Source organism: Carassius carassius, chromosome 13, assembly GCF_963082965.1.
Source record: "Carassius carassius chromosome 13, fCarCar2.1, whole genome shotgun sequence".
Lineage (NCBI taxonomy): Eukaryota > Metazoa > Chordata > Actinopteri > Cypriniformes > Cyprinidae > Carassius > Carassius carassius.
Window position 1 is genome coordinate 30,934,438 of NC_081767.1, and position 27,694 is coordinate 30,962,131.

A 27,694-nucleotide genomic window follows, 5' to 3' on the forward strand; every position below is an offset into this window, starting at 1 on the left:
TTTTGCATGTCATTCGGAAATCAAGGTGCCAGAGTCTGGAGGAAGACTGGGGAGAAGGAAGTGCCAAAATGCCTGAAGTCCAGTGTCAAGTACCCACAGTCAGTGATGGTCTGGGGTGCCATGTCAGCTGCTGGTGTTGGTCCACTGTGTTTTATCAAGGGCAGGGTCAATGCAGCTAGCTATCAGGAGATTTTGGAGCACTTCATGCTTCCATCTGCTGAAAAGCTTTATGGAGATGAAGATTTCGTTTTTCAGCACGACCTGGCACCTGCTCACAGTGCCAAAAACACTGGTAAATGGTTTACTGACCATGGTATTACTGTGCTCAGTTGGCCTGCAAACTCTCCTGACCTGAACCCCATAGAGAATCTGTGGGATATTGTGAAGAGAAAGTTGAGAGATGCAAGACCCAAAACTCTGGATGAGCTTAAGGCCGCTATCGAAGCATCCTGGGCCTCCATAACACCTCAGCAGTGCCACAGGCTGATTGCCTCCATGCCACGCCGCATTAAAGCAGTCATTTCTGCAAAAGGATTCCCGACCAAGTATTGAGTGCATAACTGAACATAATTATTTGAAGGTTGACTTTTTTTGTATTAAAAACACTTTTCTTTTATTGGTCGGATGAAATATGCTAATTTTTTGAGATAGGAATTTTGGGTTTTCATGAGCTGTATGCCAAAATCATCAGTATTAAAACAATAAAAGACCTGAAATATTTCAGTTGGTGTGCAATGAATCTAAAATATATGAAAGTTGAATTTTTATCATTACATTATGGAAAATAATGAACTTTATCACAATATGCTAATTTTTTGAGAAGGACCTGTATATATATATTTATATACATTATTTATCATGTTTATTTTATTTTTATTTTTTATTATTTTATTATTTATGTTTATTTATATTTTAGTTTCCAGGCTCAAGATACTTTCTCGGGGAAATCAAGTCCTGTTTGGAAAAATGTCATCAGTAAGAAAGCGAAGAAAACGTATTTAATCAGTTGCTGTCGCGTGTATGTGTACATTTAGCAAACGTTCACCAAGAAGCCAGCAAAATAGCTACTCTTAGTTTGTCGGGGATCACGTGTGCAAAGTTTGTTCCAAACCGGAAATGTGACGTCACAAAATGGCGGCCTCCATGCGGCTGTAGTATCAACGTGATTTTTGCTCATGTTTTCTAATCTGTAACGTTAAGAACAAATAATCAAACAATTATTTTAAAAAAATCGGTGGAAACAATAATAAGGTAAGATATACCTTATAATATTTAGATTAAAAGATCTTGCTTATTGAAAACAAACCTAACCAGTTCTGATTTATTCAGAGATCTGAAGTCTGTGAACCTGTGCTTTGAGCTTATTTAGTATAACGTGAGGATGTCTTCTATTGGTTCTGTTGTATGCATTATGAGCGCATGAATGCTGGAGTCACCTGTAGTGTTGTTATATTTTATTGAAGTGTTGTGATATTGCAGGTCCTCAGAGGGATCAGTGTTCTTATCTGAGATGGCTTCATTTAAACCCACCAAAGTTCAGTTCCTCCCTAAACTCGGAGAGAAAGTAACAGAGGACACGTTGTACTGGAAGAATTACAAGGTTTGAGATGTGTTGACACATAATGTCTTTTCAACATCAAAAGATTTTGTTTATCATTTATGTGTTCGATGGAAAGTGTATATCTTATGTGTTCTGATTAGTCAACATTTTAACAAGTTTTTCAGTATTTATATGCACTGACAGTCTGCGTTTGTCTTTTAGTCTCCCGTGCAAATGAAAGAGTTTGGTGCTGTAACAAAGATTGACTTCTCTCCTCTCACACCTCACAATTATGCCGTCACCGCCTCCACCAGAGTGAGTCCATTTATCATTTTTCTCTTTCATATTGACAAATGCATGTATTTATTTTTACTTTTATTCAAAGTGGCGTATAAAGCTTTTTTTTCTTTGTGGTTGTATCCAGGGCTTGACATTAAATGTTTTGCTTAGTAGCCAATGTGGCTAGTGATTTTCCAAAGTTACTAGTAGCCACACAGCATTTTTACTAGCCACATTTATGTTGTTGTGAAATTAGCTGATAAAAGTTGACTATGGCGTGTATATTCAATATTTACTTGAACTAGATTTACAACCCATTTAAACGTAAAACCACTGTACACACCCAAATCAAGACTACATAAATGCATAGCAATACAGGTCATTATCATTAGCTCTGATAAGGTTGTGTGTAAAGCTCCTTTTTTAAATAAAACCATCTATTAAGATAAAGACATAAAAAAGTAGCTTCTTATTGCATATAAGAATGGCTTAATTTAATATATATATATATATATATATAGGGATGTGCCGATCATGATTTTTCATGGCCGATACAGATTTTTTTACAAGCAAACTGGCCGATTCCGATACCGATTTACGATTTTTTTTTTTTGCTTTTAAGCAACAAACAAGAAAGAAGAAAAGTGTGCATAAACAAGATATTTGGTATTTAATAGGCCAAACTTGCTTTTGGCTATTGAAAACAATAACTGTAACCATCTGAAATTAACGGCAGTAACTGCACAGTAAGTAGCCTACATTGGATAGTTCTGCAATCCAAACAACACAATCAACACAGTTGGTCTGTTTCGTTTCTCATCCAACACGTGAGAAGTTGATCTGAACATCTCTTCACGGTCTACTCGTGTTCAGGGTGCGGACCGGTACAGTATACGCTCGCGCAGCTTTAGTGCTCGCAGAAAAGGAGCTCTTATTTGTGCGCCAGTACGCCAACGGCTGTTCGCTTCCTGCTATCTGTGCCTCAGACATCAAACTCTGCATTTCCAGTACTGATTGGCTGCCTGTGTCCTGCGCACAGATTTCGAAATACTCTTCCACACAAATGACATAGCGAACGATTAAAATGTAGTCTGTGCACGCGAGCGCACTTCCGGAAAAATCGGCCGAAAAAAGACCAAAAACCGGCCGATTGCCGATCGCTTTTAAGCAAAAACTGTCCGGTTCCGATTTATGGCCGGTCAACCGGTGCATCCCTCTATATATATATATATATATATATATATTAGTTGTATACAGTGTATGTAAAATATAAATAATAATAATACTAAATAGTTCTGTTACATTTGTAATTTTTAGAAAAAGGGAATAGAGGAAGTAAATACAGCAATGCAGTAAACATTACTTATATCCAATTAAAACCTTTATTGATAATATATAATCAGAGGTACAAATAAGTCAAATATTTGTATGCATTACAGTGCAGATGATTTAATGGGAAAATTTGGTTCTTAAAACCAGCTTTATTTCCATCAAGCAATATTTGTCTTGTTTTTTTGTGTGAAATATAACATGCACTTGTTTTTGTGAGATTCACTTGCATGCAATATGTTGATGATAATGTTCTGCATCAGATCCACGTATATGGACTTCACTCTCAAGAGCCCATACGGAGCTTCACACGTTTTCGGGATACAGCGTATGGAGGGAGCTTCAGAGGCGACGGGAAGCTTTTAGTGGCAGGAAGTGAAGAGGGTCTCATCCGTCTGTTTGACATCAGCGGCCGAGTGGCTCTCAGGCAATTCACAGGACACTCCAAGTATGACCTGGCATGAAATAATTGCTAATAAATAATGTATTCAGTAACTTTAAATAATCTCTCAAATCACATATTTCCCCTTGTAAAGCAGCTCTGTCAGCAGTTCTGTTGTCGTAAGGGTGTCTTTTCTGCTGTCTCAAATGTGCAGAGCGGTACACGTGACCTCGTTCCTGTCTGATGGGTTTCGTGTGGTGTCGGGGTCTGATGACCTGACGTGCCGTGTGTGGGACGTTCCCAGTGCTGTTGAGCTCAGCTCAGTAACTGAACACACAGACTATATCAGAGCTCTCGCCCCCAGCAAACTCAACCCAGATCTGTTTGTCACAGGTAACCACCTTTAATTCTCATCAGCTCATCATTTTTCAGCTCAACATTATGAAAGCTGAAACATTATGAAACATTATAAAAGCTGAATAAATAAGCTTTCCATTGATGTATGGTTTATTAGGATCGGACAATATTTGGCCGAGATACAACTATTTGAAAATCTGGAATCTAAGGATGCAAAAAAAAATCTAAATACTGAGAGAATCACCTTTGAAGTTGTCCAAATGAATTCTTAGCAATGCAGATTACTAATCAAAAATTATGTTTTGATTTATTTAAAGTTTTTTTTTTGGGGGGGGGGGGGGGGGGGATATTGCTAAAAATATACGGCAATATCAGCGACTTAAGACTGTTTTTGTGCTCCAGGGTCGCATATGATCATATTACCTCTATTCACTTAGCCAGACCTGTAGGTTTAATTTTGGCAGAAATAAAATTAAAATGCACATAAAAATACACCATTTTAAATATTTCATAACAGTTATATCAAAAACAAAAAAAAAGAATAATTGACCAACCCAAACTTAAATGATAGTGTACATTTAAAATGAATAAGTATATAGTTTTATAAATGTAAAGGTTATCTTTTGTACAGTAGTTTGTCCTGAATGCCGGTTGTCTCTGTTGCAGGTTCGTATGATCACACAGTGAAAGTGTTTGACATGCGGTCAGGAAGCAGTGTGATGACCATGCAGCACGGTCATCCTGTGGAGTGTGTGCTATTATATCCGTCAGAAGCCCTGCTGGTGTCCACAGGTGAACAACACTAGTTATTTAATTTAATTTAACCACACAGTGATCAGTAATGCTTAGAACTCCTTGCAACCATTTCTTCTCATAGCTCATAATGCAGACAAATACTGTAGACTTGGTGCATTAATGCAGATGTCATCTAGTGTGCTATGTTATGACCGCTTGATTGAATGGGGCTTTTCTAACAAATGGTTGAAATAAGTTGGTGTATGTGTTACAGGAGGGCGCTATGTGAAAATTTGGGACCTGTTGAAAGGCGGACAGGAGCTTGTTTCTCTTAAGAATCATCACAAAACAGTTACGTGTGCATGTCTGAGTTCTGTAGGAAACAAACTGCTCACAGGATCACTGGACAGGTATGTCTACATGTGTGAGCCATAGCTATAAAGTATAAAATGCTACAAAGTGCTTATTTTTGTGAATCTGTTGTGAGAAAGTTGGATTTATTTGTTTTGGATGCTTTTCATTTTAGGCATGTCAAAGTGTATAACTCCTCTTATAAGGTTGTACATAATTTCGACTGTGATGCATCTATCCTAAGTATGGCTGTTGCGGTACGTTTAGTTTATTTACACAAAGAAATCTCTAAATATGAACTTATAATGTTTTTTTTCATATGCACTTGAATTGAAGTGTTGCTCATTGTGGTTCTCCTCTAGCCTGATGATGAAGTGCTTGCTGTGGGGATGACCAATGGCGTGTTGAGTGTCAGACACAGGAAACACAAAAAAGACAAAGAGACGTCAACTAGTCGAAGGCGACGGGGTCCGTCATACCGGGTCTTTGTCAAGGGGAAGAACTTTACGCCCAGACAGGTGACTGGTTTGTTTGGTTTTACTTTTTTCTGGACGAACGAATCAATAGATTTTGATTCATTCCATTTTTTATTTGCTAACATTTCACAAGAACTTTGTGTCCAAACATGAGATTTTTATTTTGTTTTATTTTACTTTTTTTCCTGAATGAATGAATCAATGATTTTTAATTACATTTTTTATTTGCTCACATTTCACAAGAGCTTTGTGCCCAAACGTGATTTTTTTTTTTTTTTTTTTTTTTTTTTATTTTACTTCTCTGAATGAATGGATCAGTGAATTATTTAATTACATTTCTTGTTTGCTAACATTTCACAAGAGCCTTCTTACAAAACATGATTTTTATTTTAATGTATGAATTTGTTTATTTTAATTAAATCTCTTGTTTGCTAACATTTTACAAGAAATATGTGGCCAAACAGGTGATTTTTATTTTATATTTTTGTTTGCTTTGAATCAATTAATTTGAATTATTTTAATTCAATTTCTTATTTGCTAACATTTCAGCTAAAATTGGTTTTTGATATAGCTATTCTACAGCTATAATCAAATGTAAACTATATAAATTAAGATATCTTCATAAAATAAGAATTTACTTTTAAGCCATAGCCCTTTTTACGGAGTCTTGTATTTTCATATGAGACTGTTTGAATGAACGTGTGTGCTTTGTTTTTGCTGCATTGTTTTCTTCAGTTGTGTCTTACAATCTTTTCATGTCTTTTTAGGATGATTTCTTGGTCAGTAAACCAGTGAAGCAATATCTACGGAAATATGACAAACAGCTGAAAAGCTTTCAGGTGTCCAAAGCGCTGGACACAGCTCTGCAGGTAAACACACTTGTGTGGATATAATGCAGTTTGATGTATGCTGTGACTGTTCAGATGAAGATATATGTGTGTGCATGTTTGACAGACATGGACACGCACCAGTAAACCAGAGGTGACCGTAGCGGTTATCATAGAGCTCAACCGCAGAGGAACTCTGAAAAATGCTCTCGCAGGACGAAATGAAGAGAGCTTAACCAAGATCCTCAACTTCCTTCTCAAGTGAGTAACTCATCTTTTCCGACACACACGAGTCTTATGACTTCAGACTCCCATACAAAACACAATGGCTCATAAACAGTCGGAGGGGGAAATTTATGAACGCTTTAGAAAAAGTAAAATAATAAAGTAAATATACAGATGTAGTACAGCCTCATCAGAAATCATTCTCGAGGACTTAAAGTAGGAAAAGATTATGCAATTTTCCAAGATTACAAAATTTTCCTATTTGCTTGGATTTCTCAAACTGTGTTTGGGTGAATGGGTTATGTTTCACTTTAAAAACATTTAAAGATAAAAACAATATATAATTTGCATGAAGGCAAAAAGAGTATAGTTTTGACATTTTTAAATGCTTTTCATGTTTTGAGTTTTGTTCTCATTATTCTCACTGATGATGATTACTGTTATAGTATATAATAATATTTTTATATAACAATTACTGCCATGTGTATATTTACATTTTAAATGATATCTTTCACATTTCAGTAATGATAATTTACTGAAAATGTGCTTAATTATCATAAAACTCTACAGTGCAAAAGTCTTAAAGGAAATTTAATAGTATATATATATATATATATATACAGTACAGACCAAAAGTTTGGAAACATTACTATTTGTTTTTGAAAGAAGTTTCTTCTGCTCATCAAGCCTGCATTTATTTGATCAAAAATACAGAAAAAAACGTAATATTGTGAAATATTATTACAACTTAAAATAATAGTTTTCTATTTGAATATACTTTTAAAAAAATAATTTATTCCTGTGATGCAAAGCTGAATTTTCAGCATCATTACTGCAGCCTTCAGTGTCACATGTAACATCCAGTCTATCACATGATCATTTAGAAATCATTCTAATATTCTGATTTATTATGAGTGTTGGAAACAGTTCTGCTGTCTAATATATTTGATGAATAAAAGGTTAAAAAGAACTGCATTTATTAAAAAATAAATAATAATATATATTCTAATAATATATTTTCTTTACTATCACTTTTTATCAATTTAACACATCCTTGCTGAATAAAAGTATTGATTTTATTTAAAAAAAAAAAAAAAGAAAGAAAAAAAAATTACTGACCAGTAGTGTATATTATTACAAAATATTTATATTTTAAAAACAGCTTTTTTTTTTTTTATATATATTTTTTTTTACTATATATATATATATAAAAAACAATTATTTTAAATTGTAATAATATATCACAATATTATTTTTTTTTCTGTATTTTTGATCAAATAAATGCAGGCTTGATGAGCAGAAGAAACTTCTTTCAAAAACATTAAAAATATAGTAATGTTTCAAAACTTTTGGTCTGTACTATATATATATATATATATATATATATATATATATATATAATTATTGTATCATTGTAATTGTAAATTTGCACATTCATACATACACACATATATATATATATATATATATGTATGTGTGTATGTGTGTATGTGTGTATGTATGAATGTGCAAATTTACAATTACAATGTGCTTAATTATCATAAAACTCTACAGTGCAAAAGTCTTAAAGGAAATTTAATAGTATATATATATATATATATATATATATATATACAGTACAGACCAAAAGTTTGGAAACATTACTATTTGTTTTTGAAAGAAGTTTCTTCTGCTCATCAAGCCTGCATTTATTTGATCAAAAATACAGAAAAAAACGTAATATTGTGAAATATTATTACAACTTAAAATAATAGTTTTCTATTTGAATATACTTTTAAAAAAATAATTTATTCCTGTGATGCAAAGCTGAATTTTCAGCATCATTACTGCAGCCTTCAGTGTCACATGTAACATCCAGTCTATCACATGATCATTTAGAAATCATTCTAATATTCTGATTTATTATGAGTGTTGGAAACAGTTCTGCTGTCTAATATATTTGATGAATAAAAGGTTAAAAAGAACTGCATTTATTAAAAAATAAATAATAATATATATTCTAATAATATATTTTCTTTACTATCACTTTTTATCAATTTAACACATCCTTGCTGAATAAAAGTATTGATTTTATTTAAAAAAAAAAAAAAAGAAAGAAAAAAAAATTACTGACCAGTAGTGTATATTATTACAAAATATTTATATTTTAAAAACAGCTTTTTTTTTTTTTATATATATATTTTTTTACTATATATATATATAAAAAACAATTATTTTAAATTGTAATAATATATCACAATATTATTTTTTTTTTCTGTATTTTTGATCAAATAAATGCAGGCTTGATGAGCAGAAGAAACTTCTTTCAAAAACATTAAAAATATAGTAATGTTTCAAAACTTTTGGTCTGTACTATATATATATATATATATATATATATATATATATATATAATTATTGTATCATTGTAATTGTAAATTTGCACATTCATACATACACACATATATATATATATATATATATATATATATATATATTTATATAATTATAATTTTAATAATTGATATAGCACATTTCCTAATTAATATATATATATATATATATATATATATATATATATATATATATATATATATATATATATATAAAATGTTGAATTAAAATTGAATTGTAATTTTTTTATTAAAATACATTTAATATGCATTTTATGTTTATTTGCATATTATTTAATAATTGGCTGTGTGGGATTTACACTTAAAAGACTTTCAGCACTGTTATTATTCTGTGAAATGCATATTCCATTTAATTGTTGTGAAAAAACTGAACTTCTTGGAATGATTAAAGCACTGGGAAATTCTTGAGCAGTGTTGAGTGTTGCGGTTGAGAGTTTGTGTTAGTGACTTGATCTGAAATTAAGGTAAAGGGCATTTTTGTGTGTTGTTTTTCAGGCACATCTTTGACCCACGCTTTTCTCGGCCTCTGCTCATGGTTGGGGATATTGTGCTTGGTGAGTTTCGTATTGTATTAACTGCACGTAAGCAAATGGGAATGAAGAAGTGAACTGCTGCTTGTGAAATCGTATTGTTTTGTTCTGGTTTTCAAAGGTTTTCCACATATTAAACGTGTGTGTGTGTGTGTGTGTGTGTGTGTGTGTAGATCTGTATCGGCAGGTTCTTCACCAGTCACCTGTAGTCGAGCGGCTGCTGCAGCGTCTTATGGAGGTGTTGGGTCGAGAAGAAGAACTTCAGCAAGAGCTTCTACAGGTCTTAGGAATCCTGGACACACTTTTCGCATCCCTCACCCCCAGAAAAGAGGTTGCGGCCCTCGCTGCCCTTCCAGTAGATCAAGGGCCACAGCTACAAGCCGCCTGAGACTCATTACAAAACACTGGTGACACAACCGAAACATGCTGGACATTGGTGTGGGGAAAAAATGAAAGGGTAAACGGAAGGAAACACACATGAGAGGCAGCTGTGGGGAAAATGTTGCCCAATGTCACTGAATAATCATTGTTTCAGTGTGTCATCCGTTTCTGCTGATGTTTGCAGAATTTGAAACTGTATTTTGTACATTCTTATCATAAAATCTTCTAATCTATGTGTTTTGGTTTGTTATTTCTTTCTGTAATAATACTATTAATTAAAAAAAAGTCAATTACAATTGCAGTTGTTTTTTTTTGTCTTTCTTGACCAGTATCACTGAAACGTGATTGTGTTAGCCAATCTGCATGTCAATAATCATGTGTATGCATTACCTGTCTGTTTGAGGATGTGGTTTTGGCAAAGGACTAATCGGACAATCATTCAGTGTCTCACAGAAGTTAGCACAATATGACTTGTATATTATAACTTAAAATTTATTATAGTGTATAATCAAGTACCAAATGTAACCATATGGATAAAAAATATGGGGGGCGGTTAAAATTTCTGATCCCTACTATTGTTATTATTATTATTATTTTCTGTAAAGTTGCTTTTGTCGGTATAGTAAAAAGTGCTATACAAATAAACTTTAAATGAATTATTATTATTGTTATTTAATGATGTATTAAGTCTGTGTTAAGTTTTAAAATACTTTTAAGGTCCATTTATTATCTTCACATTATAGTCAGTAGTAAAATAGGATGTTGAAACAAGGCAACTAAAAAAAAAAGAATTTTATAAGCCTTAGATTTATATTATTCGCTTATGTTAAGATATGCAGTAAGATTTTTTTAATTTTACTTTTATTAAACCGCTTTACATAAGTTATATATCAATGTATATCATTATTAATAATAAATACAGAAATATAAAAAATATAAATTAAACTATATATATATATATATATATAGCAAACAATTTAGAGTTTTAAGGCACTCATCTTTTTAATTTTTTTTATTACAATCCTTTGTTTAATAGAAGTTTGATTACTTGAAGTAATCAAACTTGTATTAGATGAGCCTTGATGACGTGCCAGGCCTAAACCAATGACATACTCACGTTGGATGGAAGTGGACCAATCGCCAAGCGGCTCAGTCTGCACGGGCGGTGGTCCTGAGTGCAATTCTAAATCTGATTAGCATAGACATAACAATATGTCTATACTGATTAGTCCGTTAAACTAGGGTTGAGCGTTATCTCCAATCTGATTGGTCAGTTGAGAGGGCCATACAAAGGAAGCGTCTACCAAACTAATTTGACATCCAGAGTTATTGAGATCAGCCGGGCGGTGTGAAACCCTGCTAAATTCACCAGGTATAATTCCAATTTTGCAATAAAACATGAAACCGTTAATTCATATATTCTCTTATATGCAGTGTTATGTTGTATAAGTGTGAGTATAGTCTCTTATATGCAGAGGTGGGTAGTAACGAGTTACATTTACTTCGTTACGTTTACTTGAGTAATTTTTTGGGGTAACTAATACTTTTCGGAGTATATTTAAAGATGGGTACTTTATACTATTACTTGAGTAAATTTTTGGGGAAAAATCTGTACTTTTACTTCGTTACTGTGGGCGACGCTCCTCTCGTTACTTTATCTTAATGCAATAAATGTTATAAATGCTTCAGTTTATTCCAAACGCGCCGTCTACTTTTCTCTGGGTAATGAGCGATGCCCATTCGCGAATGATTCATTCTTTTGAGTCAATTCTGTTCAAAGGCTTGATCAAACCAATTGGCAAACGAGTGAATTGGTTCATGAATCAGTTTGAATGAGTCGTTCAGTTCCCTGCCGCACGCGCTGAGCGTCTGAAGTGGTTCACTCAGAGTTGTAACGTTTAACATCAGCAGCGTTGAAAACGTGGCTATGGAACTGCACTGAATTGAAAGCAAATCTGCAAAGGCCATTGCTTGCGATGGAGATCCTTATTAGATGAACACCGCGTGTGCTGTCTACTGTTTAACAGGTAATAACTTGGGCTACATTCGATTACAGTACACGATACCACTGTGACATTAGTTTGTTGTACGTGTGTGGCTTATAACAGAGGGGAGTCAAGAGATAGATGTGTTTTTACAGCACTGCGCATTATAACAAATCACACATGATTCTTTTGAGCTTATTAAAGCATTGGCCAATCAGAGGTGTTCCGATGAGTCATCGCTAAAATGCCGGTGCTTCCTTCACTCACTCACTGACTGAATACCTCTTTCTGGCGAATTCTCTCGTCAGAAACAACAAAGTGCAGATGTGTGTACGAATCTTTAATTAAGATATTGATTTCACAGTGTTAACAGTTTCAGTGATTTTATTGGGAGTTTCTGAAAGTGATTGAACTCTAGACTGTGAGTGAAAATGATCTTTAATAATGTAAATGTTATTTGCTCTCTTTCTGAACAATGAAAGATTAGTAGCAATATTTATATCACATTAACTTTCAATGTTAAATTCACATTTAATATAAAGTCAGTCGTATTAAATATTTTATGGCATGACACCTATATCTGTTACTTAAGTAAACAGACAGGGTTTTATAATAAATTACATAAATTGGAGTAATGGCTGATGAAATATATACATTTATACACACACACACATACATTACATGCATTTTATCTATATATCTAAATAAAAATAGGCTCAGTATATATGACCCAAAGTAATTAGTAACTAACTACTTGAGTAGATTTTTTTATCCGATACTCTTTTACTCTTACTCAAGTAACTATTCAAGACTAGTACTTTTACTTTTACTTGAGTAAATATTTCTAGAAGTACTTTTACTTGAGTACAGTTTTTGGGTACTCTACCCACCTCTGCTTATATGCAGTGTTATGTTATATGGGAATATTCCTTCAAAAAATGCGATATATAACACTTTATTACACTAGTATCATGATAGTTTGTGTGTGTATATATATATATATATTAACATGCATGCATACAGAATTGAATCTGTGTGTGTATGCGTGTGTGTGTGTGTACATATTACTGCTGTTTTTTGACTGTGTAAGAGAAGATGGACCTGCTGCTGTTGTTGTTGGTCGCTGCCCTCTGCATTCTTCAGTCCTCCAGCAAACCCATGCGGAGAAAGGAACGTGTCCATCACGACACCCTCATCAACAATGAGCACGATGATGAAAAGAACTTCAACCTCAACTATGAGGCTTTTCTTGGACAAGAGGAGGCAAAGACGTTCAACCAGCTCACGCCAGAGGAGAGCAAACAGAGACTGGGGTAAAAACACACCACATTCTGATGAGCTCTTCACTTGAGAAAGTTCCCCAAATCAATCACTCTCTCTCTTTCTTTCTACAGTAAGATTGCAGAAAAGATTGACGAGGACCATGATGGCTTTGTGACTCTTGATGAGATGACGCGGTGGATCAAAAACGCTCTGAAGCGATGGATCTATAACGATATGGAACGGCAGTGGCAGGCTATCGATCACAACTCAGACGCTTATGTCTCCTGGGAGGAGTACAAGAACGTTACCTTCGGCTACATCCTTGGTACGTTTGGATGAGGTTAAATCTAATCTAAATGCACATAAATCTAATTTGATCTTTTGGATCGACCATCTACTGAAATCAAATCCACTCGTTAATGATGACCTGAAAACAACTGATTTAAGTCCGGTCAAAAATCACGTTTACTGTAAATAGCTGGAAATCCAGACTAACGTAATGAGTTTGTGTGTTTAGATGAAGCGGATCCAAATATCAGTTTTAACTACAGGCAGATGATGACCAGAGATGAGCGTCGTTTCAAGATGGCTGATTATGATGGCGACATGAGAGCCAATAAGGAAGAGTTTACAGCGTTTCTTCACCCAGAGGAGTTTAACTACATGAAGGAAATCATACTGCTGGTAAGTCTCCACAATCATAATGCTAAAAAACGTCTTCCATATACCTTTGCTGTTATCTTTTGTCATCGTTTGCACACCCTCATGTTGCTCCAGACCCGTATGGCAGACTTTCATCTGTAAAGAGGTCATTGGCCGAATATCAATATCTATTTCATAAATCATGTAGATGCACACACACATACATGTATATTTACACTCGCATGCAAAGTGTTTCTTTTGGAGACTGATGCATCAGCAATCTGCTAAATGTCCTTTTGTGTCCCTTAAAGAAAGTCGAATGGATTTGGACAACATGATATGTGTTAATAATGACAATGACTGGTTCAAGATCATGATTGTGGAGGTTTTTGTGTGTATTTGGTTTACAGGAGGCTATGGAGGACATTGATAAAAACGGAGATGGTTTCATCGACATTGATGAATATATTGGTAAATTAAATGGTTTCTTTTTTTTCAAGTGTGTTTGTGTGTATTTAAGACTGGAATAAACCGAAATCAGTTTCCTGTTCAGTGAATTGATTTTGTCTCACTGTTGCCCTTGTCTTTGTGTTTTGTCAGGTGATATGTACAGTCAGACTGGAGAGGCAAATGAACCAGAGTGGGTGAAAACCGAAAGAGAACAGTTTAGAGAGTTCAGGGATCAAAACAAAGACGGCCGTATGGATAAGGACGAGACCCGTGACTGGATCTTGCCCGCCGGGTACGACCATGCAGAGGTTGAGGCCCAACACTTGCTGTATGAGTCTGACACAGATCAGGTAAAAGCATGGAAATATGATTGATCTGGTTTGTAAGAAATGTTTTATCTTGACTTTCTTCTTTTATTTCCATGATAGGACGGACGCCTCACAAAGCAGGAAATTGTGGATAAGTATGACTTCTTTGTCGGGAGTCAAGTGACAGATTTTGGAGAAGCTCTGGTCCGACATGATGAGTTTTAATTTGGGTAACTTGGCACTTAAAAATTGCAAAACAAACCATTTATTTTATAATTGCAAGTATACCACATTGTGGAACATTGTTTAAAAAGCATTTACAAGCGCAATCAAATACATTTTTTTTAACTTTTTCCATGAACATCTTTTATAGGCTAACACTCATCATCGTTGGAATCAGATGTGATTTCACATGCACTGAAGTAGTGTTCAGGTCAGCTTGTGAAGCTTGTCAAAGTGTTGTGTAGAGGTTTGTCTAAAAGCCTATAATGCACTAAAATGAACCCCTTTAATTCAGCAAAATGGCATGTGTGTAACCCGACACCGTAGAAAGCAAGAACCACTCTCTTTTGTTTTTACACTGCACATTATATTAACTTTTTATTTTTTATTTTATTTTTTATACACCCTAAAAAAAAAAAGATAACCTTATATTATTTCGAAAAATAGTTTACATATAATGCTGTGCAACCACTACATGTATGTATTTATCTCCATTTAGCTAGAGGATGTATGATATTGAACATGACGCTCAGTAAGGATTTTTTTTTTTTTTTTTGACTTTGGCTCAAAATATGTCGAACGAGAAGTTCTGGATTGGACATATCAGAGTTTCAAGGCTTGTTTTTTTTTATTTTTTTTTATCAGTTTTATTTTTCTTTGATTTGCAAAGGAACATAGACACAACAACAGATAAAATATGTTCACAAAATTGATCCATTAACTGATTGGGTTCTCATTTATGACTTAAATGGCCATTGTACATCACTCGCTGTGACCCGTCATGGAGAGCTTTATGAAAAGGAAATGCTCTCACTAATGGACTGAACCAACAAATTAAAGCTGTTCTTTCTTCAAGTGCCTTTTTTCCATCTCCTTCAACTGCTTTGGAGTTATTATGCAAGACTTTTGGTTTTCTTACCTTTTTTTTTTTTTCTCTCTCTGCAATTTGTACATGACTGAAAATGACCTTCTCTCCTAACACTATTGTATAATTTGTGTATGTTTATACATGAATGTGAACTGTTCAACATGCTGTGGTCAGGTATTGTTAATACTGTCTTATAGCTGAGATTGTTTTCTCAATAAAACTGATTTAAATGAATCTCATTTTGTAGTTTCACTAGAGGTGATCTAGTCATTTTTTACTTCATTTCAGATTGGCTTTTTTTTTTTTCTTTTTTTTTTTTTGCCCAAACTATTTTTTGAATCATATTGCACCTGTTTATCCATTACTTTGATATTAAATATTCACATAATTGAGTCACAAGTTTAATTGCAGTAGCACTATCTACACCACAGGCAGTCTTCTTGTTTGTCATCATTAGATTTTATTTGAGATCGTACAGTATGTTGCCATGCAATTTCAATTCAAAGGAAACATGTCCGTGTGTGATGTACATTTATATATGTAGGAATGGCACAGGTTGTCTGACACCATTGGTGCAGGACAACATGCATAGCAAACATTAAAATTTTGGTTTAGCTTGTATTACTCCCCCCATCAGTTTGTCTTGCAGATGCCAAATCGGTTCTTTTCCAATTTTTCAAAGGCTCATTTGGTGCTCAAGCTCAATACAAACACTGAGTTGAGTATCACTCCTATTATCATCTCCTATCATTAGTTTCATGTGGCTCTGTGTTGTAGAAACCTTTCTGTCTGTTGTGAGATCGGATCAAGAAGATGGTTCAGATGTTGACTACTTGTATCTAGATTAGATACAGACTCTTCTGGGCTACTGTAATCTAAATTTGTTGCAATGTCCTCGTTAACATGTGTTTGAGCTTTCTGCGTTGTTTGATTCTACTGCCAGATGTTCTTCAGATCCATTGACCTGAGTCGAGTGTTAATGTGCATAGATGTGTTTGTAAGTTATTGACATCATGAATGTTTTGTACATAAATTTCAGCTACTGAAATCTGAGGATCTAAATTAAGATCATGCAGTTTTCTGGTTTGAAACCTTCTGAATAGTTGCCAGACAGTTAATTGGCCTCCGAAACCAAGGCTTTAGGCTTAATGATATGACTGTCCTTGAAAAATGGAGAATTCTGCTTGTGTAGTGTCCTCGAATGCTGAGTTTTGTGTTGCTGTATATGATCTCTTTCTTGACTTTCAGTTGAGTGTCTTCATATTCTCTGTATGTTAGACTTGAATCTGCCTTTTTTTGTTGCCTATTTTCTAGTGGTTTTGCATAAATTCTATGTTCTAAGTAAATTTTTACGTGTGTGTGTGTGGTACAATAATTGGTTGCTGTTACAATAATTATTCAAATTCAATTTCTTCTAGAAAAGTTCATATAGAAAATGAAGCCTATCATAAGTAGGTATCTCAGATTCAGCTAGGCTTTCTAGTGATTGTTTGTGAAAGTATGGTTGCTGACCAAGTGTTATAATGTGTCTGAGGGAAAGTGTGAGCAGCGCTGTGCTGAAGGTCTTCTTCTGTAATCTGACTCCAATGGTTTCCTCAGCAACAGACGTGGCTTTGTTGCAATCATGCATCATTCATGAAGATAAACTCAGTGAACAGGTGAGAGACTTTCTCTTTTCATGTTTGAATTATATAAGGACTATCTGTTATGTTTGAATTTGATTATGATGTATGACAAGAACTCATGTCATTATGTTTGCTGTGTGTAGTGTATATACAATGTGTGCATTTTTATTAAAATAATTTCATTTCAAGGCATTTTGGACAATGAAATCAAGCTTACACAAAGTGCCTTGTCTTTTGTAGGATGGAAGAGTGTTTGCACTTGGTGTGTGAGTCGATGGGTGTACATGAGGAGGATGAGGTCGGCGTGGATGTGATCTGTTCCCTCTATGAGAGCGTCTTCCTCATCAGCGCCAGCCTGGATGACACAAAGAGAGCTATTTCACAGGTAAACAAGACCTGCTGTAGCTCATGAATGAGAAGGAGACAGAAAAGAGAAGCAGAAAGAAAAAGAAAATGTTTTGTGTGATGTGTTCAGGTCAGAGGTCAGAGTGAAGGCTTGTCATGTCCAGCCAGAAGCGTTCTGCATGTTCTCCTCATGATGGAGAAACAACGTGACTACAGAGAAGAGGTATTTTTTATTTATTTAATTAATCTATATTTCCATATAATATTTTGCTTCATTCTATAATTTTTTTCTCTTATTTATAGTAAATCTAAATTAAGATAATACATTATATTGCAATATAAACATGTTATATATTATATCTATAAGATTTTTCCTTTGAACTAATCTTACAATGATTTGAGAACTTGATCCTGAAAATAAATGCCCTGGACAATTTTTATTTTTATTTTCTTTCTTACTGTGGACTTTTATCTTGTCAGATAGTTATCTTTGTTTTGGGTCTTTTGGGTGCTGGAATTTGAAATTGTGAAGTTATATTGTTGTAAATTAAAAAGATGTGAACAGCTTATAATTTCTACAGCTGTACTGGGATCTCCAGATGTTGAAGGCTGGTAGAATCAGTCATAAACAAAACACACAATCCTCAACAATCAACTTCAGCTCCCGACAGCAGGTAGAAAACCAAGTCATATTTTTCTATTCTATTCTATTCTATTACATGAGCACACATAACACTCTAAAATATAATGTAATTATTTATAATATAGTACAATATAATTATGATTCCATATCTAATATATTAATTTATATTGCTGATTATATATTGTTATAATTGTATTTTTTTTTATTTTATGGTTTATGGTAATTTGCTTTTCACTCTGTTTCAGCTCATTCACTCATTTGTTAATCACTTTGGAGAAAGGTCTCTGCTAAATACAGTATATTTGGGCCTCTTTTGTGATTATTATTAAATATTTTTTTCTAGAAGCAGGATCCAGAGCAGTTTAGTATCTTGTATCTTCAGAACAGAGCCGTGAGACTTTGCACCAGGTTATTTACACACACACACACACACACACACACACACACACACACACACACACACACACACACACTTTCATTCAGCTGCTCACAAACACATTGAATGCATTGACTTTATATTCATCCTGCTTTCTGTTAGACTCGTTCTTGACGGCGTGTGGAGTGTCCTACCATCTCTTTCTCAGAGGATCGCCGGTGTCATGCGACTGGGCACCATCTTTACCAGCACTACCGACATCCTCCAGCTCCTGTATTACAAATATGAGCTCATCAGAGAGCGAGTGTACAGAGAGATGTTACAGGATGAATATGGTAAAAAATATTCCTTAAATGGAGTTCATAAAAGCTCCCTTTCACAGTACAGTTTAACAGGATCTTTTTGCACATTATTGCAGGTGTTGTTTGGTGGAACTTGATGTCAGCGTGGGATCAGACTGAATGTGTGTGTGAATTAGGAGTGTGTGTAGAGCTGGCCTTCAGACACAGAGACTGGCTTCAGGTGTGTGGACTTCCCGGGGCCCTCCGTTGCTACAGGTATTTGTGCATTTGTAAGTGCAGTAGCTACATTTTGAGTCTACCTTTACATTTTTTATGTTTTAACCCAAATATAATTATAAATCTACACTGTAAGAAAAACCCTTAACTTGAAGCCTTTATGTATAACGAATGATAAAGAGATTCTTTATGTATGTTATAATGCATTACTGTATATCTTACACTGACTTTTACCTTAACTGTTCCCTGCTGGTGGAATAACCTGCCCAGCTCAATCTGAGCAGCTAATTCCTCAGTCATCTTCAAGAAATGGCTAAAAACACGTCTCTTCCATCTGCACTTGACCCTCTAACACTAGCGCTCTCTATTCAATTTCTATTTTATCTCCTTGTTTTCTTTTTATTTATTAAAAATGACCTTTATCACTTACGGTCTCTATTCTTTTTCTGTCTAGTTATTTTCTTTTAATTTTATATATATATATATGAACTTGATTGTTTGTTGTGTTTCAATGCATTAAACTTTCTAAAGTTGTAACAATGAATAGATACGTTTTATAATGTATTTTAACAGTGGTTACAGTTATTCATGAGATCATATAATGCATTATAAGTTGCATTATGAGGGCATGATGCATTACTAGTAACACTTGAATAAAGTTTTAATTATTATGTTAACTGCATTCTTTAACATGAACTAACGATGAATTTAATTAATGTTAATTTCAGCATATACTAAAACATTAAGAAAATCCAAAATGCTGTAGGACTATCTGTTAATATTATGAAATAGATTTCCGCTAATATGAACTAACAATTAACAAATACTATAATTAATGTATTGCTCATTGTTAGTTAATGCATTAAGCAATGTTACAATTATATTTAACTAATGGAACCCTAAGTAAAGTGTAAAGTGTTACCAAAAGACTCTTTTATAATCCGTTTTATAAAGGCTTGAAGTAAAATGATGAATTCTATTTGATGAATATGGCAGGAGCTGTGGTTCTGTGGTCTTGCGAGGCTGTCCTGAGAGTGTTAAATCTAGAGATCAGGCTTGGTCATCTGCACCGAGGGAACAGGCCTGGTCCGCTGTCATCTTCCTGTCGGAGCTGGAGTCACATTATCAAGATGAGAAGGACTCGATCAGCGCGCTCATGAACAGGTCATTCTGTTGTGTTCATCAGTTGATGAATTCTCATAAACGCATGTGATTGGCTTAAAGCATCAGTAAGTTTCATATATCTCAGATAAAGTTGATTTAGACCAGACACATGATAGAAAACACACCATAGATGAAGACCGTTTATAATTTTGCGTCTTTGCCAAAAAAAAAAAAAAACCTTTGTTACGTGTTAAGACGCAACTCGTTTACAGATTGTGGCCTTCAAAGGTACGTCTTCCCTTCAGCACATAATAAATAAGCATGCATAACTAGAACTTTGACATTAATATACTGACATTAAGCATGACTTTTTAATGTCAATATGAATATGTAATATTAAACATATTATGACATGTGACTTATTGCTCCTGTAGATTGGGAAAGGAAGCTCTGCATGTTATATATCTCAGTTTGTGTGTTGCTGTGCGGAGAGCCGAGAGAGAGAATCAGTCCTACACGGCGCTGCTGGTCTCCAGACAGCACTGGGACAGATGGTGAGTGTGTTAAATATGGGAAGTGGACACATCATCAGTTTTTAAAATATTACATGCTGACACATCCACCTATTTTCACTCGGAAGTCTGCAAGCTTGAATCCTAACCATCTTTGTTTTCTCTAGGCCTTATATGAGAGGTTCAGAAAGTCAGGATCTCACCAGGATCTGGATCCAGGAAAATGTGGATCCCACTGCTAAAAAACAGTGGAAAACAGGAAATGGCGCACAACAGGTACTGTGCGCACAGATACATGACATTTCCTGCCTTCAAGTCCTTCAATTCCTATTCATGAGTTCAGAAGTTACAGTACGTTGTGTTATAAGAGATTTTGGGTTGGGGAAAACAATTAACATGTTTGGTGCTCGGCAAGGCATTTTATTTGATCAAAAATATAGTAAAAATAGTAATATTGTGAAATATTATTACAATTTAAAATAATTGTTTTCTATATATTTTAAAATGTAAATTATTCCTGTGATGTAAAGATAAATTTTCAGCATCATTACTGCAGTCATCAGTGTCACATGATCCTTCAGAAATCCTTCTAATGTGCTGATTTGCTGCTTAGGAAGCATTTCTTATTAATTCAACAGTTCAATATTTTTGTGGAAACCACATTACATTTTTATTCAGGAATATATGATGAAAAGAAAGTTCAAAAGAACAGCATTTATTTGACATATAAATTGTTTGTAACATTATAAATCTTTCTATTGTCACTTTTGATCAATTGAATGCATCCTTGCTGAATAAAATATTCAATGTTTATATGAAAAAAAGTACTAACCCTAAATACTGTATTGTATCCTTTTTATGCTCCAACAAAGAATAATAGGAAATTTTGGAAAAAACATGGAAAATTAATCTCCTCAAAAACCAGTTAAACTAAATACATAGATTCATATGCGAATATGAAATCATTCCAACTTGACTTAAAGGCTGAAATATTTACCTCATATGCTTGTGTTATATTCAGTTTTATAATAATTGTATATTTGTTTCCCCATCAGGCTGTGCTGCAGTTTTTGGTTCTGTGTCAGGAGCAGGAAAGGAAACGATTGGTGGAGATCGTGCACAGGCTTTCCCTGAGTGACCTCGAGGGAAATATCCAGAAAAACAGTTAAAAACATCAACTTCACATAAAAAACAACACAAACACCACTCCACAAAAGTGATATGTTGTTCCAAATTAATATGATGTGGGTTTCATTTTTGGGTGAACTAGCCAAAATGACCAGTAACTTAGTATTAGAAGCACATCAGCTATAAGATAGGCCTCTGGTTTTCTTTAAAGTTTGTATACGTTTCTTTCTTTCAGATGTGATGCATGGAAACATGGTGGAAGAGAGCTGTGTGTGGAGCCTGCAGCAGATTAAAGCCTCTCTACAGGAAGCACATGGTTCTTATACTAGACCATTCGCTCCAGGGGGTTCTGGGAGAGATGTCTCATGGGGCGAATGTGCCACTCATTTGCTGACCCAGCTGACGCAAGCACATGATGATGAGGCCTGGACCGTTTTAAACTCTCTGCCAGATTTGGTGAATCTCAGCATATACAGTATATATGTACTGTGCAGTAATCAGTATGCAAGTATCTACATTTTGAACAGAACCATAGTATATTCTGTAGTAATTCTAAAAGTCTAAGTGTGCAATTTAGAGAGACTAAGCTAAAATAGAAAATGCAACTATAATAATAAAGTCAAATAATATGAAAAGCAAAGTAGTAAGGAAACCAAACATTTTGAATGTGTCATGACAGTGTGCAGAGCAGATGAGGTTTATTGTGTCAATAATGTCTCTTTCACTTCTCAGGACCCTGAGGGTCTTTGGACTTTGCTTCGCAAATATGAGAGCGAACTTCACAGACCCAGTTTCCACAACCTTCATGTAGTTTTGCAGTCACGTGGACCAGCGCACGCCAGCAGAGGCACCGGTGCAGTGTACGCTCACACTGTAAGGACAAATTACTAGATCCGTCGTGTTTCATGATTGTTCAGAAAATCATTTATGCACTAGATCTTCAGCGAGGCTTCTCTTTTGCTGTTAACAGATGCCTACAATCTACTGTATGGAGAGATATGAAGAAACTACTCTTAAAAATAAAGGTTTCAAAGCGGACCATTTTTGGTTCCCCAATGAACCTTTCAATGAATAGTTCTGAAAAAGAAAAAGAAAATTTAGTGCGAAGAGCATTTGAAAGATCTTAAGAGCAAAAGAATCTATAAGGAAACGTTTGTGCAATAGAACGGTTCCATGGATGTTAAAGGTTCTTCATGGAATCATCAGTGCCAATAAAGAACCTTTATTTTTAAAAGTGTATGGAATGATCTGCAGAACCTATAGTGTAACACAAAGAACTTTTATAATAGCCACAAAACCCTATCTAGTGAGAAATGGCTCTTGATATACAGAAAGAAAAAAAACAAACATTGAGGAACCTTTGCTTATAGAGATTATTCATAATCATTTGAAAGGAATACAAGGTGAGCAACTGTTTCCTGTGTCTCTGTCAGGAGAGAGAGAGGACTGAACAGGAACAGGAAGAGCTGTCAGATGGTGAAGAAGAAGAACTCTGCACTGGTGAATGACATTCATATGCCAGACTATTAATATAATGAAGCATTAAACATGGATATGAAAAAGTTTTAACATTAATTATATACACAATTCTCTAATGCTTGCCAAGGCTGCATTTATTGATCAAAAATACAGTGAAAACAGTAATGATGTGAAATATTATCACAATTGAAAATAACTTTTCTATTTTAAATATATTAAAATGTAATTTGTTCCTGTGACGACGACAGCTGAATTTTCAGCATCATTACTCCAGACTTCAATGTCACATGATCCTTCAGAAATTATTCTAATATGCTGATTTCCTGCTCAAGAAACAGTTCTTCTTACTGTTAATGTTGAAAACAGTTTAATATTTTATGATGAATGCATTTATTAACATTTTTGTGTTTGAAGGCTGTGGCATGGCTTTAGATCAAGAAGATACTCCATATTTAGAGATCCTGTGTGTCAGAGACCCAAGAGATGAAGAGAGCATGATGGAGACGAGGGACAGAGACAGAGAGAGAAAAGAGGGAGACATTAAGAGCAGAGGAGACCCTCAGGAGATCTCAGTGGAAAAACAAAACTCTCTGATCACACTGGCCTGGGGCAAACCAGCCCACGCAGAGAAATACATTCAGGTTCATACACAAACATATGCACCTTTCTGTCTTAAATCTGCTCCAATTCTTCATTCATACATAAAATGGCTTAATTCTGCAGGAAGAGACATCGGCTCAGAAAGGAGAGGCCGTCTCTATTGTAATGCGGGAGGATTTAGCTGATAACACACACGTTCCTGACACAACTGTGAACACCTGTGACATTTACACACAGCGGGAGAACATAAGCTCTTTCTCACTGCAGCCAAGTGAACAATATGAAGAAATGCATTCAGACCACACAGATAATGTGAAAGGAAAGACACAGATCCAAGAAGACCATTCATGCTTCATCACAGTAAGACAACCGCTTCAAACTATCCAGCTCTAGCTTCACTTTTGACAACATAATAGTCTCAGTGCTCTCTGCTATTTGCATACAATTTGTAATATATAATATATGAGATTAAGAAATGTTTGATAAGAGGTTCTCAACCTTCTAAACTTCTGTAATATAAAATATGAAATACTTGAAGTTCCTCTGAGATGATAATAATGCACTCAATTTTCAAAATGAATGAATTCCACGTTATTACTTTGTGAGATATTTATATTAGTATTTCTTTTTTATAAAATAGTATTTTCTTATTTTATTTGCATGCTTATCAATATCTCAAACCCCCTTAAGTTTCCACTAAGAGTTCTATAATAGTTATAATAATTATTAAAATAAATAAATACCATAAATGACAACAGAACAGTGGTTTTCAACCTTTTTTGTTGTGAATTCCTGTGATATAAAATATGTACTTGAAGTGCCCCTGAGATGCTAATAAAGCACTAAACTTCCAAAAGATAGCAATTTCATTGTAGGTTTGTAAAAATATCATATTAGTATTTTCTTAGAAAATAGTATTTTATTTATTCATTTTTTTTTTTTTACAAGTTCCCCCTAAGGGGTTCTGTAAGTTATATGAGTAATTAATAATTGTCAGTTCTATAGCCCCCTGCCCAAACCCAACATTTAAAGCTGGAACTTAATGAATGAGTGAATGAATAAATGAATAATTATATAACAGATGTTATTGTTTTCTTCAGGCTGGGCAGCAACAGGAGGACATAAGAGATGGAGAGTTCACATTCAGTGACACCTTACAGCTCGACCAAACTCCACCCACTGATCCAAGGCTGCTGCAAAACACTGACACAACAGATACTAACACAGGGCCAGCAAGTGCTCATTTCCCAGACACACAACCCTCACAAACATGTGAGACACACGAGATCGAGGCATCGCTTCAGGAGCTGAGGAATGAGGAGATCTGTGAGAGAGCAGGTGAGGGGGAGGAAATGATGCGCTGTTTAGTGGACATCCAGTGGAGAGCAGAGCGACGCTGGCAACGAGACCGAGACAGACAACTACTCAGAGTGAGCAGACTCATGATGCATGACATTTCTGTAGCATCTTAAACATGTGGTGTGTTTATGGAAGCCCACTGCCACACACACACACACACACACACACAAAAACATGCTTTGCTAAACAATGACAAAAACATATAATTATGACATAAAATATGAAATTCTAAATCAAAATAATGAAAAAATTCATAATTATGAAGTGAAACGTAAAATGTTGAGAAATGAAGTTGCAAATGACCATGCTGAAATTATGAGATTTAAATTCCTGTTATAAGGAATTCATTGTAATTTTGATGTCATAATAATTAAAAATGAATTGCTATATCTTAATTTTGACTAATTGCTATTATCTTATAATTTCACTTATAATAAAGAGTATGTATTAATTTGGACTTAATATGGACTTAATTAATTTTCACCCCAAAATGAAAATTGTCATTAATCAATTTTCATTGATTAATGACAATTTCGTTCCAAACCCGTAAAATCTCTGTTCATCTTTCATTTCATTTTCATGACATCTTGCATACTTTTGTAGATCTTGACACTGTAACTTAGTCAATGGGACAGTCACGAGCCTCCCGGTTTTCATCCAAAATATGTTAAATTGTGTTCCGAAGACGAACAAACTTTTACGGGTTTGGAACGACATGGGAGTAAGTGATTAATGACATTTTGATTTTGGGTTGGAGTATCCCTTTAATATCTCATAATGTCTGCTTAATTAGGATTTAACAGTGCATGTTTGTTGGAAATGGTCTTCCATGCATTTATTTTTTGAATATTTAAATAAAAAGGCCATATACTTTGCTTTCTGACCTTTTTCAAACCTGTTCAGGTTCAAGAGCGACTGGCTATTGTCCAGAGTCGGAAGGCAGATGAAGATTTGTTGGGTCTGACGCAGGAAGACACACTCAGACATCTGACCGACACACTGCAACAGGTACACACCTCATGTGCACATACTTTCAGACACCTCTATGTGGACATGATGTAAATGTTGATTCAATGTTCTAGGAGGACGAGCAACAACAAAAAACTTTAGTAAGAGAGAAACTCCAGCAGATGAGGAGAGAACGCTCCTGCATTCTCCAGACCAGACGGGAGAGGTAACGTATACACACTTATGCTAGGCTAGTTCATTCTGGCAGTGATCACCAGGTGTTTCATGTCATTTAAAGGAGTACTTCACCCTAAAATTAGAATTCTGTCAACATTCAATCAAAATCGAAAATTAGTTGAAAGTGACAGGAAGTCGAAAGTTGAAATTATGAGATAAAAGGTCTATAGTATTATAAATCTAAATGATAAGATAAAAATGGGACAATTTGACATTTTCATATAATCATATTTACAGCACACATATAAATGATCATATTTATGAGATAAACTCTCAAAACGACCTAGTGAGAAAAAAAAAGCATAAATCAAATTGCTAAAAATATTTTTCTTATAATAATTTATAATTTGTACCATTTTTATCTCATAATTATTACTAAGTATCTCACAATTTTGATCTTTTCTGTCATAATTTGATTTACCAAAGCATCATTTTTAACAGAGCAGCATCAACAAACTGCTAAATTTCTCTGTTTGTGGAGTAAGAAAATCATAAGTTTGAAACTAAATAAGGGTAATTTGAAAAAAAGAAAAGAAAGTTGCACTGGTCTGACAATGTTTTGTTTTTATAGGAATACGGCTGGGTTTAAAGAGCTCCTTGCGCCCACAGCTCAACGCATGACAGAAACTGAAGAAGGACGATAGTGCGTACTCAACCCCATTTCTACAAACATACAGCACACGGTCAAAACATTCATCCACTTTATTGATGTATGAGCACAAAAGTAGCTGTGTTTGAATTATAGCAACTTGTATTCACATTTAAAACACTTTCCTAGTTGCCAACGATAAATGCCGCCCCCTATAGGTTCATAATAGTGCTTACAATGCATGCACACATTGGCTGCTGATCTTTTAAGAAGACTGTGGTGTTTCTTTGGCAAATAATAAGTTGCATGACTCGTATACCTTTATCATAGACAGTAAGCACATTAAAACACTTCTGGGTTTGGTTTGTATTAATCTCCGTAGAAAGTGTGTTGCCCACATGCATGTTATTCTGTCCTGCCATTAAACACAAACCAGCACAACAGTACAAGATGACTGACAGTGCCTGAATAACTGGCAAGTATAATGAAACACATTTGAACTTTTTATTGAACTCCTGAAACTCCACAATGCCTCGTTCTTTAACAACTTTGTGCGTGCGCTTGTTAATTTTAACTTAAACTGTCTGTCTCCCCACAGACACTGACTTTTATATATTTAGAGAACATATATACTGTGAAAGTCTACAATGGGAAGGAAGTAATGATGAATAAATTATTTTGCTTTGCC

The 27,694-nt window shown here is 34.6% G+C and overlaps 3 protein-coding genes across 4 annotated transcripts in view; 2 read left to right on the top strand and 1 right to left on the bottom strand.

Moving 5' to 3' along the window:
* Positions 1-1,085: 1,085 nt before the first annotated feature.
* On the top strand, positions 1,086-10,038 carry LOC132155730 (U3 small nucleolar RNA-associated protein 15 homolog). 2 transcript variants are annotated; one of them, XM_059564446.1, is made up of 13 exons: positions 1,086-1,251; positions 1,480-1,600; positions 1,763-1,855; positions 3,412-3,596; positions 3,745-3,923; positions 4,554-4,679; positions 4,897-5,032; positions 5,149-5,230; positions 5,336-5,491; positions 6,217-6,318; positions 6,404-6,537; positions 9,390-9,448; positions 9,598-10,038. In XM_059564446.1, the coding sequence occupies exons 2-13, from the start codon at positions 1,511-1,513 to the stop codon at positions 9,810-9,812; spliced, it is 1,557 nt and encodes a 518-aa protein (XP_059420429.1). In that variant the 5' UTR covers positions 1,086-1,251; positions 1,480-1,510; the 3' UTR covers positions 9,813-10,038. The 2 variants fall into 2 exon arrangements, with proteins under 2 accessions (XP_059420429.1, XP_059420430.1); XM_059564447.1 differs by having other exon boundaries at positions 1,088-1,234; positions 1,464-1,600.
* A 1,021-nt stretch (positions 10,039-11,059) lies between these two features.
* LOC132155731 (calumenin-B-like) lies at positions 11,060-15,069 on the top strand. The gene is made up of 7 exons (XM_059564448.1): positions 11,060-11,176; positions 12,874-13,103; positions 13,185-13,378; positions 13,571-13,737; positions 14,106-14,166; positions 14,296-14,495; positions 14,574-15,069. Exons 2-7 carry the CDS (start codon positions 12,886-12,888, stop codon positions 14,676-14,678), a joined length of 945 nt encoding a protein of 314 aa, XP_059420431.1. The 5' UTR covers positions 11,060-11,176; positions 12,874-12,885; the 3' UTR covers positions 14,679-15,069.
* Positions 15,070-27,104: 12,035 nt separating this feature from the next.
* Positions 27,105-27,694, bottom strand: part of LOC132156337 (dnaJ homolog subfamily A member 2-like) — an 11,413-nt gene continuing 10,823 nt past the window's right edge. The window contains exon 9 of the mRNA XM_059565306.1: positions 27,105-27,694. This exon is cut by the window's right edge and continues 397 nt beyond it. The gene's annotated coding sequence lies outside the window, so the exon portion shown is untranslated.

Coding starts and splice junctions, on each gene's coding strand:
- LOC132155730 (XM_059564446.1), top strand. CDS start 1,511: ATGGCTTCATTTAAACCCACCAAAGTTCAGTTCCTCCCTAAACTCGGA. Junction 5,231..5,335: donor TCCTAAGTATGGCTGTTGCG/GTACGTTTAGTT, acceptor GTTCTCCTCTAG/CCTGATGATGAAGTGCTTGC. Junction 6,319..6,403: donor CGCTGGACACAGCTCTGCAG/GTAAACACACTT, acceptor CATGTTTGACAG/ACATGGACACGCACCAGTAA.
- LOC132155731 (XM_059564448.1), top strand. CDS start 12,886: ATGGACCTGCTGCTGTTGTTGTTGGTCGCTGCCCTCTGCATTCTTCAG. Junction 13,104..13,184: donor GAGAGCAAACAGAGACTGGG/GTAAAAACACAC, acceptor TTCTTTCTACAG/TAAGATTGCAGAAAAGATTG. Junction 13,379..13,570: donor TACCTTCGGCTACATCCTTG/GTACGTTTGGAT, acceptor TTGTGTGTTTAG/ATGAAGCGGATCCAAATATC.